Below are 14,630 nucleotides of genomic sequence, written 5' to 3'. Positions count from 1 at the left end.
AAAATGCTCTTCGTTGTGGGTAGCTCTGCAGATACACAGTGTGTTTGCTGTGTATGCAGTGGAAAGGATGGTTTGGCTTTGGCTTCACACCAAATACATGTGTGTGAGGAGAGTCACAGTCTCCTAATTTAGATGCATTTTTTTGTAAAAAAAAAAAAAAAAAAAAACCTTGCCTTGCCATCATTTAAATAAGGCATATACAACTTTATAAATGACAGGCATTTGAATTCTGAGGAAATTCAGTGAAATCTGAGCCTTCAGAATCTGAATGTCCCTGTTTATATCTATGACATTCTAAAGGAAATGTGCATTGTACTGCTTAGCTATCAGTCACAGTGATGAGAAAGTCTAAAGTTCATCTGTGACTTGACATTCACCTGTCCGCAGTCTCTTTTAGGTCCTGAGCGTCTGTCAACCCAAGATAGTGTGACAGAGAAATGTAGAAAAAAGTAATGCACACCTCAGTGCTACTGGACTAAAGCTTAAGAAATTATTTTATGACCACCATGATTGACTACCCTCTTCTTCTGCATTTTTAGTATGTATTTGTCAAGCAAACAGAGTTAATTTGGTGATGTAATGGTGAATAGCTTTCGAGCGCTTTGGCAGAAACTGAATTTAATAAGACAATAAGGAGACTCGACAGTAGAGACAGAAAAGGTCTTGAGATGTATTTACAGTCAAAACAGATTCTTATATAGTATATGTTTAGTAGACTATATTAAGTCTCTCAGCTCTGTTGCCTTGATTTAGCTTGTCATTTGTCTGTTCAGATTAATCATTAAGATATAGAGCTAATTCATATTTCATATCTCTTATATTTACAGTACAGTCAGTCAAATACAGCCCTAGATGTCATCGGTGTATAGCCAGAGCCATTCCTAAAGCATATTCTCTGCCCTTCTGTATCTGTATTCTGCTTATAACATCATCTGCGCTCCTCCAACAGTCCGCCGAGTGCCACCACGTTTCTCAATCCCACCCACCAATCACGAGGTGATGCCAGGCGGCAGCGTGAACCTCACCTGTGTGGCGGTGGGCGCTCCTATGCCCTATGTGAAGTGGATGAAGGGGGAACAGGAACTCACAAAAGAAGAGGAGATGCCCATTGGCAGAAATGTGCTGGAGCTCACCAACATCCGGCAGTCGGCTAACTACACCTGTGTGGCTATGTCCTCTCTGGGCATGATCGACACCACGGCTCAGATCACCGTCAAAGGTAGGAGACACTTTAGATATAAGTCACACAGGATCTACTTAAGGTTTGCACTTATATGAAAAGTATTCAATAGATGTGCTTAAATATAGTTAAAGATAGACTAACGCTAGATTCACACGGTGTGTCGGCGTCCACGGTTGACGGAGGGCATGTATATAAAAATATTCATATTATTGTGAAATATTAATATAATTTTAAATAATCATTTTCAATTTTAATATTTTTGCAAATGTAATTTATTCCTGTCATAGACAGTTGAATCTTCTGCATTATTACTTCAGTCTTCAGTTTCACGTGATCCTTCAGAAATCATTCTAAATCGATGCCGAAGATACATGTATTCTTATTCTTATTAATATTAATGTTGAAAACAGTTGTGCTGCTTAATATTTTGTGCATTTTTTCATTTTATAAATGTCTTTACTGACTGATTTAATGCATCCTTACTAAATAAAAGTTATTTTTACTTTCAATCAATCAATCAATCAATCAAATCAATAACCCCAGAAATTCAAATTAGTTGTTAATTTGTTGGTTTGGCCAAAACATTAAAGGAAAAAAAAAACAATTTGTTTGTGTATCAGTTATACATACAACAATTGCAAAAACTTTTATATTAAAAAAGAAGCAATATTCCTAAAAGTAATGAAGTATGCTTGGTTACATTAATTTAAACGAATAAATTGCTTTTCTTAATCTTTGTCCCCGAGTGATCCATACAGCTAGTGCTGATATCTGTTGTGTACTTAAAGTCGCTGATTATCTGTGATTATCTAGACGGTAATAAACAAAGCTGCTCTAATCAGATTGGAGGCTGGGCCCAGAAACGTTGAGAGAGAGATCTCATCAATAACACACTCATGGGGATTTCCACCGATCCACAGACAGACGGCGCATGCAATCACCTCATCAATGTTTCATCAGAGCTGAAATGTGATGAGAAGATCAGTCTCCTCCTTTATTCCGCCTTGTCAGAGCGAACAGAATCTCTGAGCTCCGAATCATCATTAAGGATTATTTTTAGGGCTTTGCGCAATGATCGATCCAAAACATTTTATTGTCACAAATTTATTGTTAAACTAGGGCTGGGCAAGTTAACGCATTATTATCGCATTAATTAACGCAGACAATTATTTTATTGTGCGTTAATGCAGTTTTTTTTATTATTATTAAAAGTCTGTTTCTCACTGAATCTGAATACACATACAGACAAATCACGGGTCACAGGAGGGGATTCTCCCAATCAAATTATTTAGGCTAAGCATCAACATTCACAAACCATTGTCCACTGTTATTTTTAACAGAAAAGATTGCAACGAGCTTGTAATCATGACTTTCAAAGTTGGAAATAGGAAGTTTCTGATAGCACCTGATAGCACCTGAAGCGCGCTCACTAAAAACAGTGGATTGAATCATTTTGTTAACTTTGTGATTTATTATTTTGAGTCATAATCATAACAGATTTATAGCTTTTGCCGCTCAGAAATATTCACGTAATCATGCAGCACTGTCAGAAGATCTGCACTCCGGTGTGGGTAGCGCTCAAACTCACTGATCTATATATAACTGAACCTAGCTCTTGCCCACCTCCTCCAACCGAGCCAGGGACTGATAAACAGAGAGATCACACTAGTAAAACGAACCAGGCTTTGAGGGACAAATGCGCTTCATCACGGTTAAGATTGCCTAGTGTGAGCACACCCTAATTATTCTCCCACATCCCGCACACACGAGTCTCTGCCCACCCATTAAGTGTTGTCCCTCGCCGCTCTCTGCTGCGATGGTTCCCGCGATCATGCATGTCTCTAATAGGAAGGTGCCTGTTATAATGTTATGATCAAGGCTCTGGACTCTAACAAACTATAAAATATTTTCTATAAAATCGTTAATGTCCTGACAGTGACATAGCTTGTTTTATATAATCGCAGACACTAATGTGATCATGATAAAAAATAAATAAATAAATGTAATCGTTGCCCAGCACTATGTTAAATGCTTGCTTGAAAAAGTGTGAAATCTAAAGGTGCTGCACTGTGCCGTTGTTGTAAATACTGTTGTTCACACACAACGGTATAATTCAATTATTTTATGTGCATGTAATGCAGGGATTCCCAAACATTAGCTTTTTATTAAACTCACAGTTCCCTCACGAACTCCAGTTTGGGAAACCTTGACTTAATGTTTAAAGCACTTAATTAACTGTGTTGTTAATAATAATGATTGGATTATATATTCTCTTCCTCTTTGTATTTTATGTCAATATGGTACAAGATTATCCCCTTTAAATCAATGCGATAAACAAGCTAGTTAAAAAGTAGATCTAAAAGTCATCAAAAATAGTCAATGTCACAAAAAATGTGTCATGTCATGGATTATGGAACTGACTATATAATTTTTGGAATCAGTAACAGACTTTGTAAATATCTACCCAGCACTGATTACTGTACTGTATCAGTTTGTAAATGTGCGCTACTCTGAGCTCTTCATTAGTCAGTGAATCAGCAAGCATTTACTAGTGTATCTAGTGAAGCGTTAAAAATAAGGGATTTAGAGAAGGAGTCAAAGGGAATTCCAGCTCAATTCTGGCAAATATTGTTACAACATTAGCATTGATTAAAGTTTTTTTATTTATTTTTTTTCTCACTGCCGTTTTCCGTCATGCAATATCATGTTAGCTGAGGTTAATATCATGTGTTTTGGGATTTCTTGGCCTATAGCAGCTGTGGCTCTTTAAGCCTCATAGTGCACATCCACAGGCTTCACTGGATTTTCTATCCATTTCCACACTGCTCCTGCTTATTCAAGCTGATCTGTTTAGATTTTGACAGCTGTCCAATCGCATATAGCACAAAAGTTGTTTAGAGTCGATTTCAGAAGCTATTTGATGACAATGCAGGCATTTTTTTCCCGTTTGTGGAAATAGAGTAGGCTGATTGAACTTGTCTGATACATACACAGAATAATCATAATAGCCGTGTTTAACACAGAACAATTTGCTGCTTTGATGTCAAATGCCAGATTATTAGCATTGGGGATGTAACGATTCACAATTCAAATCGATTCATGATTTTTTTTTTTTTTTTAACAAAATGAGATTTAAGACAAATTATAAATTAAATGTGTGCTTCTATTATTGCTTGTACAAAATGCTGCTCTGTGCTCTTTCCATATAAAATTAAAGGCAATTTGCATTTTAATCATGATTCGAACAAAGATGCTGCATACATGCCCCATGAGCAGTTTTTAATCTAAGTTACATTGTAGAATTTAGAAATTTGAAGCAAAATAGAATGTTTTGACTTTTGTTTTTAAGAAACTATGCATAAAAAATATCTGCATGAAACAGAAACAGCAGACGAGCTTAACGTGACACAGATTCACTCTCTGCCAGCAGGTGGAGCTTAAAGTGTTTCCTTGGTTTCCACTGTAAACAAAGCAGCACTGCATTTATGAACTTTAATGTGCATTAAACAGAGGAGAGATGAAAAATAAAAATACCATCTAAACTTTTCTAAAGACAGTAAGTTCCCTTCAGACATGCATTCATATGAACTCCTGTCCCTAATTGAATCGTGATTTGTTTAGCATCTCATCCTAATTGAATCGTCACTTATTTGAGTCGATTTTTAACCGGCTAGTGGTTAATCGTTACATCCCTAATTAGCATGTATGTAAGCTGAGTAATGTCACGGATCTATTTGCATATGTTTCGCATATGTTAGCATGTCAGAACGTGGTTTAGTAGCAAATACACAGAGAAAATACATTTCAAACAGCTTTTTCATGTTAAATAACAAAATACACACACAACATAAAGTCTGCGTGGTTTGTTTTTGTCTGTTATCTAACATCTAAACCAGTGTTATTTTTGTATTATTGCCAACATTTCTAAATTCTCTTTTTTTAAGTATGTTTAAAGGGTATATAACACACACGGTTTCACCTAATCTCATGTTAATCTTGAGTACCTATAGAGTAGTACTGCATCCTTCATATATCCAAAATGTCTTTAGTTTTATCATATTTATAAAACAAAAATACAGCTTCCCAATTCTCTCCAGAAAAAGCCAAGCTCCTGGAGGCGTGCGCCGAGCTATAATACTGACGTTTTATGTAGTTTCCATTAAAATATATTCACTTATGTGCTGATTTCCAACAAAATACAGAAATCTAATGCAATTGTACTTACATGAATGGGGTCTTTTATCAGTGGGACCGCTCCATGTTTTAATTCACCTTATTTTCCATGGCAACAACGGTGCCGCCATTGCGCTCGTTTTGTCATCTTACTTCCGGCTGAGGGACTGGATGTAACGTACCTAAGCTAGTGGCTGGCTAGATAACAGAACGCAGAATGAACAGAAGTATGATATATGCTCAGTTAGGGGCTGCATAACAATTGTATTAAAAAAACAATTGCACCAACGATGTAGCGAACACATTGTGACGCAGTCGGAGTGTTGTGGTGCACTTTACAATTTACACCCACCACCTAAAGAAGAGAAGGAAATGGATGAAGGCGCTAAATTTGAAGCGCTCACTCAAGCGCTCTTGTGTTTGTTCGTACCATTTCATGGATGGGAAGGCGACTGACGAACACCCTTACCCCTAGAAATGCCTCGACTACGATGTCCCGTTAAAGAGGTCACGCTGGGGATGAAAAGGTTGTCAGATTCGGGTAAGTTAACCTTAACTACCTATGTGTTTGCTCGCCTAATGTTGGATTTATGAAGTCCGTTCTATGAATACATTTATGATCAATAACAGGCAGTTAACAAAGTACAACGAATGTTCCATGATTACCATTGTCCACCTATTTATTTAATATTTACGGTAGTACAAGATATTATAGTACATTACAATAGCTCACATTATTCCTGCTACAGAGATTGCAGGTGATAGCAGGCCATCTAGCTACTTTTCTCATTCAGATACTGACCTAGGTTTGAACACTACAGTTAAGAGTGTGTATACTGTTTTGTCTCTAATGCATCTCTCTCTCACACACACACACACACACACACACACAGTTCTAAGTTCGGGTCACATAATATATTAATTCTCATGATATATTGTAAGTACTAATGTAAAAATGTTTAATTATTTCCACAGATGTATCGATTACCGCCAGTGATGCAGTGGATAACTGTGAGGGTGATCAGATCCACATGCCCCTGATCTTGCTGAAAGTCACCAAAAGTTACCTGCTGTAATAGTTATTATGAACCTTTACAGTGTCACCTGACATTACCTGCTGTAAATAGTTTTTATTTATTTATCTTAATCTTTTTCATCTTTAATCTCTGATTTGAAGGAATAACTCATGTCAAGTTTGCAAGTTAATTCCATCTTGGTTTATTACATATGGAAATTAAATGTTGAAATTTTATAGGATGGTCAGTAGAAGGTGTCTCTTGCTTCCTGAAAACAACAAACACTGATCAATACATCACAAATGATTTTATACAACTTATATTAAATTATCCATGTTCTAAAAAACAAATCACAGTCTGTCTCTTGTTTAACACAACTGATTTAAAACAACTTATTTCATATAGTTCGTCTTCACCCACACCCTCTACATCCCATCCCAATTACCTAATATCCTATCCTTAACCTAATTATTCTCATTCCTGCTTATTTACAAAGCTGCAACTATCTTGTTGAAAGCAGCAGGTAGCCTGCCTGAAACTCATCTGACACGAGGAAGCATACACTTAAAATAAAAGGTTTGTAGTCTAGCTACAGTCTTGGCTCAGAATTGCTCATTGTGTGGCACATGTAACTTGCTGTGATGGATCCCAGATGAGCAGTTTACAGGTCCTCAGCCCTATACAGAACATGGCAAACCTAAAATACATTTCAAAGCTTTCACAGTTGTCTTATTTCAGAATCATTCATTATTATTACACTTGACGTTTACCTTATTCATTGATTAGACTTGACGTGCACCTACCAAATCTTACCTTTACCTTACCTTTTGCATATACACTGTGCAGAATTAAGAGGCAAGCTGATTTTCTGATCATATTTTTTGGTAAAATTGACCAATTCCAAACCAAACCAATCTTCACTATTAATTTTGCATTTAATCTTTTAGAAGTGATATATCATCTTTTTTTGGCTCGTTTAATCTGTAAATTAAATCTGCCTAATAATTATGCATACCTGGATTTAAGGCGTTTTTCACTTCCAAGTTCCAGCCTCCTCCTTTTCTAATGTGTAATTGATAAACGTTCACTTACCTTACTCCACTGTGCAATTAAGTTATTAGACAAAATACTTAGTCTGATGATGGTCATCAAACACGTTATTATACTTTTAAACATGTATAACTTCGTGTATATTAACATCACACACACACACACACAAAACTAACCAGCACCGTGCTGAGAGGTTAGACTGCTCGACTGGCTGGTTGCACGTTCAATTTTAAAAAGACGAAAAAACCCTCGCTGTGTAACAGTACACGACCCACTGTCTCACTATGTAAATACTGGTAAGCCTCGGTACATTTTTTTTAAATCATTTTTCCTTGCTGCTCCATCAACTCCTTCTGACAGGGCAGTTAAATATATAGGTTAACTCTGGCCACTTCTTCATATCGTCTAACATTACCCACGTTAACAGCGACGATGGATGGGACAATTTGAGACCATTTGATCGTCGTAAGACGTTTTCATCGTGCTCCCAATTTATGACATAACGTTCTTTGTCATTTCGCCACAGTTTTAGCTAGCTATAAACAATCGTACAACTACTAAACTAGTAACCGGACGTGCCGTATCGGTTTAGCGGAAGTCGGATGACAAAATGCGGAAATGCGAAGTATTAAAAGTGGGCGGGGCGGAATAAGGTGAATAGCAAACGATGTGCATCATTACACTTTATTGTGTAATGACCTTGCATTAATATTGCTCTGTTTGCACTGGGATGTTGACCACTGTAATTGTTCAAACTGTGAATTTTTTTGGAAATTAATTGAAGTCCTTGAAATAAATTGACAGCACACTGTGTTTTAAATAAGAATGTAATTGAAAATTCATCTGTGGACAAATACTACTGCTGGATAAACCAAATTATGCATTTCTGTTGTGTTTTAGATATACTGTGAGTCTGATTGGTTGTTAAAATGAAGTGCACTGAGCTGTGCTGCTGTCAATGCACACTAATAAATGAAAGAAAACACATCACACTGTTCTTTTGGGTCACTTTAGATGTTCATGCTCAATCCTATCCTAGTACTTCACAATCCTGATTGTCAGGACACTAAATTAATTTGTCTTTTTTGCATTCTTAGCTTTGCCCCGTCCTCCGACCTCTCTGATCGTCACAGAAACCACCGCCACCAGTGTAACTCTAACATGGGATTCTGGTAACCCCGAACCCTTATCCTACTATGTGATTCAGTACCGGGCCAAACTCTCAGACAACGGTTTCCAGGAAGTGGACGGAGTAGCCTCCACCCGCTACAGCATCGGTGGCTTGAGCCCATACTCTGAGTATGAATTCCGCGTCATGGCGGTCAATAACATCGGCCGCGGGCCGCCCAGCGGGACGGTGGAGACCCGCACCAGTGAACAGGCACCCTCGTCTCCTCCGCTGCGTGTTCAGGCCCGGATGCTGAGCGCCACGACCATGCTGGTGCAGTGGGAACCGCCTGAGGAGCCCAACGGACAGATACGAGGATATCGAGTGTACTACACGTCCGACATGCACTTCCCACTCAGCACATGGCAGAAACACAACACAGAGGACAGCAGCCTGACCACTATCTCCGGCCTGGTACCTGACATCACGTACGGCCTGCGTGTGCTGGCGTTCACGTCTGTGGGAGACGGGCCACCCTCGGACATTCTGCAGGTTAAAACACAGCAAGGAGGTGAGATGTGTTCCCATGTAATTCATTATTCAATAAAAGCACGATATCAATATCAGTGTTATTTTAGTATTTCATTTATTTCTTTATTTTTTATTAGCTCTTATTTTCTCATTTTTGTATATTATTATTTAATTTTTATTTAATTACATTTTTAGTACTTTTTTAAATATGCGCTTTTGTCATTTTTTATTAGTTCTTGTTCTTTTTAAATAATACTGTTCAGGTTTAATTTAGAAATATCAATATCAAATATGTTGTTATTGATGCCTTTGTCTTTGTATTTTATGGATTAATAATAATAATAATTAATATTATTATTATTAAAAGTTCTTATTTATTCACTTAATTAATTCTTCAAAATATCTTTTGATTTTATTATTTTATTATTACTTCATTTTTAATTTAATAATATATAATGATTTAATTTTTAATTGCTCATAAAAAAATTGTGATTTGTGCTTTTAATTTTTTTTATTAGTGTTTGTTCTTTATTACTTCTTATAGTAATATTTCTTATAAATATTACTTCTTAGATTGAATTTATTTTTATTTCATTTATTCCTTTAACAAACTTATTTCTGTTAGCTGCTAAGGCAACAGTTCTCATTTTATTTATTTATTTTAACTTAATTAAAAAAAAATATATTATTTTATTTCAGCTTTAAGTCAACAAATATGTTTATAGTTTTAGTTAAAAAAAAAATGTGCTGAGAAAAGAAAGATCATTCTGAGACATTGCAAAAATAATATTATTGAAATACATTGCAAAAGACAGCTTCAAAAGTCAATAGAAAGTGTGATTTAAGTGTATAGTAGGACAAGCTCTGTTTCTGACTGCAGTGCCGGCACAGCCCACTGGTTTTGAAGCAGAGGCAGAGCTGGACACCCGGATCATGCTGTCATGGCTGTGGCCCGTTCAGGATCAGATCACCAAATACGAGCTCACATACTGGGAGGCTGACTCTGACAACAAGGTAACAGCTAAGATCACTGAATCCCAACTATATATATCAACTCTATATACTATATATATTTATTTTTATTAAAAAAACATTAATAATGCATTCTGAACAGCCTGTGTGTGCCTCTCTTTGTCTTTTATCCATCACAGAACCATGTCATCTTTAACCCAGCTGGTTCGTATGCTGTTGAAGGCCTGAAGCCAGACACACTCTACAAGTTTACTCTAGCCGCGCGCTCTGAGATGGGACTCGGGGTGTACACACAGCCCATAGAGGCCCGGACGGCCCAGTCCAGTAAGTGCCAGCTGTTCACTAACTCAAACTATGACAATTTCTAAGCAGCTCAATACTGGCCTAGTCACTCGCCTGAAGATTGTTAATAAGGTATGTTATCAGCTTTCCATTTGTTTCTAGTTGTGTTTTGTTAACCATACTGCACCATATCACTCACTTAAAACAAATGAAACATTCAGTGCAAGTGTTTACTAAAAAAATGCAAAGATTTGACCATCAAAAGCACAAAAATGTAGTCTTGAAATATTTGCTACAGTGTTAGACAGAATGCATGATTACTTTTGGCTCAAGATACATTAATTAACAAACAGTACAAGTGGCTTCAGTGGAAAAAAATTAAATGCCATAAAAGTGTAGATTAAAATATCTCTAATAATCTCGCTTTATGGCCATCTAAGGACCCTGTGTTTTCCAGAGCAGAGCAGCACTGGCGTCTGCTTCATAAGCCCAGGAGGTTGTGGTTTGTGGTTCAGAGGTCTGTGTAGAGCTGCAGTGACCGCGGAGTGCGACACGCGCTGATTGTTTGTGTTCTCGTGGCGTCAGAATGACGCAGTCAGTGCAACTTAATCTCTGTCCTCATCTTCCTCCGGCTCCAGAGATATGGACTAAAGCTGAGATATTTATGACAGCTCCTCCGAGAGATCTCCTGCTATTCAGAGCTATTTGTTAGACATGTCAGCTTTGAGAGGTTTGATCTAAGCTGCGGCTTGGTTCCCATAGAAACACTGGCTTTTTCTTTACGTCTCTGAGTCTGTTTTTTTGTCCTAGCGTCTTTGAGTCACTGTCCTTAAAGACCTGAGACACCAAAATCCCTCTGTCTTTTTCTGTCTCTATAACTCTGTGCCAGACGTTAACCCAACTTTAATGGTAGTGACTCACATGAAACACTTTACATACAGTAGGCTTCTGAACACAAAAGAAAGTTAAATCACATCTATTCACATAGCACTTCAATCTGATTCAAAGCAGCTTCACATTAAGACAGCAGTTTTAATGTTGTTAGCGGTGATATTTTCATTATTCAGCTTAATTCTGAGAGTGCAGTTAAATAAATATTAATCATCTTTAAACCATGTTTGTCATGTTTCAAAAGGAGAAAATTTTTCCTATGACTCAAATACTTGATGTTTTTGCTTAATAAGCAGCAGAAGAGCAGCTTAAACACTTAAAAGTTGGCATAAAACGGAAACTGTGATAATGTCTTCCTTATTGTTGGCTTGTCAAAAATAAATAAATAAATTAGGACGGGACTTTTGTCCATCAGGAATAGTTTGGATCATTGCCATTTGCTAATGGCTGCTTTAAAAAAAAATTGTGCATAGATAAATTAAACAATAAAATAAACAATGCAATATCAGCAAAAAAAAAAAAAAGTATAGTCCATTTTGATTTCAGTTGCTTACAAAATAAAAATAAAAAATCTCCTTGTTTAAAGGACATGAAAAACACAAGAAATCCTGTAAAGTCCTGTCTAGGTAGGCACGTCACTAGCCTTTCTTTTTTTAGCCCTTTCACACCTTTTTATAGCTTTCTCTCACCATTAATGTACCTTTCCTCTCACTTCATTCTCTCTCCTTACCATCTGCTCCATTTCTTGCTGTCTTTAATATTGTTTCCCTCCTCACTGACCAGTTTCTCTCTTCTCTATATTTAGTTTCTTCACTTTTCTCTTTTCCTCTTGTATTTCATTCACACTTTCCTCGGCTGCAGGTGACAAATACACTTGCTCTCTTTCTTTTCCTCACACTCCATTCTCTCTCATAACCGCGTGCTTATTTTCTCATTTGCCTGTATTTATTCTTTTTCTCACTAGTTTTTCTTCTTCTCAACTCCCACTTGAATTTCAGATGTGTCCAGTGTCTCTCGCCTCTGTCTCCCTGTTTAATCGTGTTTTCTCACCCATTTCTCCCACCTTTTTCCACACTTTCTCTCTCTTGTCTTTTCTCTCCTTATTTCCTCTCCAGGTTTCTTCACTCCACAGGCGTCAACCATCATATTCTCCACTCACAAACATGTTTCTTGTGCTTCTGTGTGGAGTCTTATTTTACAAAAATGTTTTTCCTCTGAAGCCATTTTCCTCCTGCTCTGCTGCACACAAACGGTACACCATCATTGTTATCATTCATAAAATCCCATTTTTTATGTCTGCTGCTGCTTCAGTCAGAATCAAGTATTCCAGAGAGCCGTGTAATAATCCTACCGTATATTGTTTTCGTTTGCCGTGTTCTCATGGATGGGATAGACAGGAGCGGTGGGATTTTCTGTGATTTTAAAAATAAATCGATAGAGCATCTCAGACTCTAGACAGGCCATCAATCACATCAATTACATGTCTAGCCAAAGACAGTGTGTCAGACATAGTGTATCTGTTATCTCTGTCATACTAACACAGATACAGAGTAGAAGTGAGCCATCAATCTCTGCTTTCACCACAAAACACCATATTTAGACTACAGTATGTGCAGACTTTAAAAAGTAATATTGCAGCATTCGCTCTTTCAAACAAAGTTTCCTGAAATTGTTTTAAATCTTGACGATGGAGAAGAAACTTTTAAAATGCAGTTGTTTATAAGACTATATTATATTGGTGTGTAAAGCAGTGATTCTAAACTACAAGGACTTAAATGGGATCCAGATTTGGTTAACTTTAGAACAGCACAATATAGATGAATTGTAATTAATCTCATGTTTTGTTTGGTTTTCAAAAAATATGAATTTTTGCAACTCTTAAAGTTTTGAGTTTCACTGCTTTAAAGACCCCGGTAAGGCTTCACTTCTCATCTTCTAACAGACATACACTACTATTAAAGTTTGAGGTTGGTAAGAAAGAAAGAAGAAAGAAGTCTTTTCTGCTCACCAAGGCTGCTATTATTTGATTAAAATACAGTAAGAACTTTAAAATCATGAAATATTATTACAATTTAAATCAACTGTTTTCTATTTTCTAAAATACATTTTATGCAAATTATTCCCATGATGCAAAGCTGAATTTCCAGCATCATTGCTCCAGATTTCAGTGTCACATGATTCTTCAGAAATCATTCTAAAATGCTGATTTGCTGCTCATTTCCGATTGTTTAAAACGGTTGTGCTGATTCATATTTGTGTGGAAACCAGAATACATTTTTATCATTGTAAAATTATTTACTTTCACTTAAGATCACTTTAAAGCATTCTTGCTGCATTAAATTAGTATTCTTTATACACACACACACACACACACACACACACACACATACAACAAAACTTACTGATCCCAAACTTTTGAACAGTATCAAAGAATGACTAAATAGTCTATATGAAATCCTCCAAAATGAGTTTTCATGGTGCATGTTTATACTTATTTCTATATGTTTTTGTTTGTTTACTGTATGTGTCACCTTGATGTTCTTTGCTAGCCGGTTGCATAAACTTGCATACAAGTTAGTCATAACTTAAAATCAGTTACATAAAAAAAAGGCAGACTAATTTGAATCTGAAAAGTAAGACAGATTACCCCTTGGCAAACTACTTGTTAGACGCACAGATGCTAAGTTTATGCAACAGTCCCAGCTCATGTGTTCCTGCACCCCTTTCCAGCCCCGTCCGCCCCCCCACAGGAAGTGCACCTGATCAGTCTCAGCTCCACCAGCATCAAGGTGAGTTGGGCGGCTCCTCCGGCCGCCAGTCGCCATGGAAACATCGTCAGGTACTCTCTGGCCTATCAGGCGGAGTCGGGCGAGGACCAGCAGCGTCACGAGGTCAAGGACATCCCCGCGGATGTGTCCAGCTATGTGCTGGAGGGGCTGGAGAAGTGGACGGAGTACGTGGTGTGGGTCAAAGCGCACACAGATGTGGGGCCCGGCCCGGAGAGCAGCAGCACCCGCGTCAGAACCAAAGAGGATGGTAATGCTCGGCTCACGGGTGCTCTCCAGATCTGCTCTCCGCACCTCCTAACTCACCAGCACTAACTCCTCACTACGGGTTTCCTGAGAGAACGGCATGAATCCACTCCTCCCTGTGTGATTCTCTCTCTTTCTTCTGTTACGCTGGAGTTTCTGCTTGCTGTTCCTCACCCTTCTGTTATTAATGTGGAGAGCAGACGCTGGTCTCTCGTCTCTAGAGCGGAGGGAAAGTTCAGGACAGCGCTGGTGTTTTGTTCTGTGAGTCAGTCTTTGCTGTGCGATGAAAAGACTCGGAGGGTTCACACGGCACATCGAGACGCACACCTACACAAACCTTTATTTAGGGAAGGTTCTTATAGATGTGACTAAAACAAGTGTTACTATTACTG

The 14,630-nt window shown here is 37.6% G+C and overlaps 1 protein-coding gene across 17 annotated transcripts in view; it reads left to right on the top strand.

Annotated features, from left to right (window-relative positions):
* Window positions 1-14,630, top strand: part of LOC113091140 (receptor-type tyrosine-protein phosphatase F-like) — a 204,520-nt gene that overhangs the window by 135,092 nt on the left and 54,798 nt on the right. For 10 of the 17 annotated variants that reach the window (XM_026256599.1, XM_026256607.1, XM_026256612.1 and 7 more), the window contains 5 exons: window positions 950-1,219; window positions 8,520-9,101; window positions 9,942-10,075; window positions 10,213-10,357; window positions 13,937-14,242. In XM_026256599.1, coding sequence (XP_026112384.1) covers window positions 950-1,219; window positions 8,520-9,101; window positions 9,942-10,075; window positions 10,213-10,357; window positions 13,937-14,242 — 1,437 coding nt within the window. The remainder of the gene's footprint in view (window positions 1-949; window positions 1,220-8,519; window positions 9,102-9,941; window positions 10,076-10,212; window positions 10,358-13,936; window positions 14,243-14,630) is intronic. The other 7 variants (XM_026256629.1, XM_026256652.1, XM_026256636.1 and 4 more) reach the window with 1 other exon arrangement.

This window comes from Carassius auratus, chromosome 6 (genome assembly GCF_003368295.1).
Source record: "Carassius auratus strain Wakin chromosome 6, ASM336829v1, whole genome shotgun sequence".
Lineage (NCBI taxonomy): Eukaryota > Metazoa > Chordata > Actinopteri > Cypriniformes > Cyprinidae > Carassius > Carassius auratus.
The sequence above is the reverse complement of the archived record's forward strand: the minus strand, read 5'-3'. Positions and strand labels throughout refer to the sequence as shown.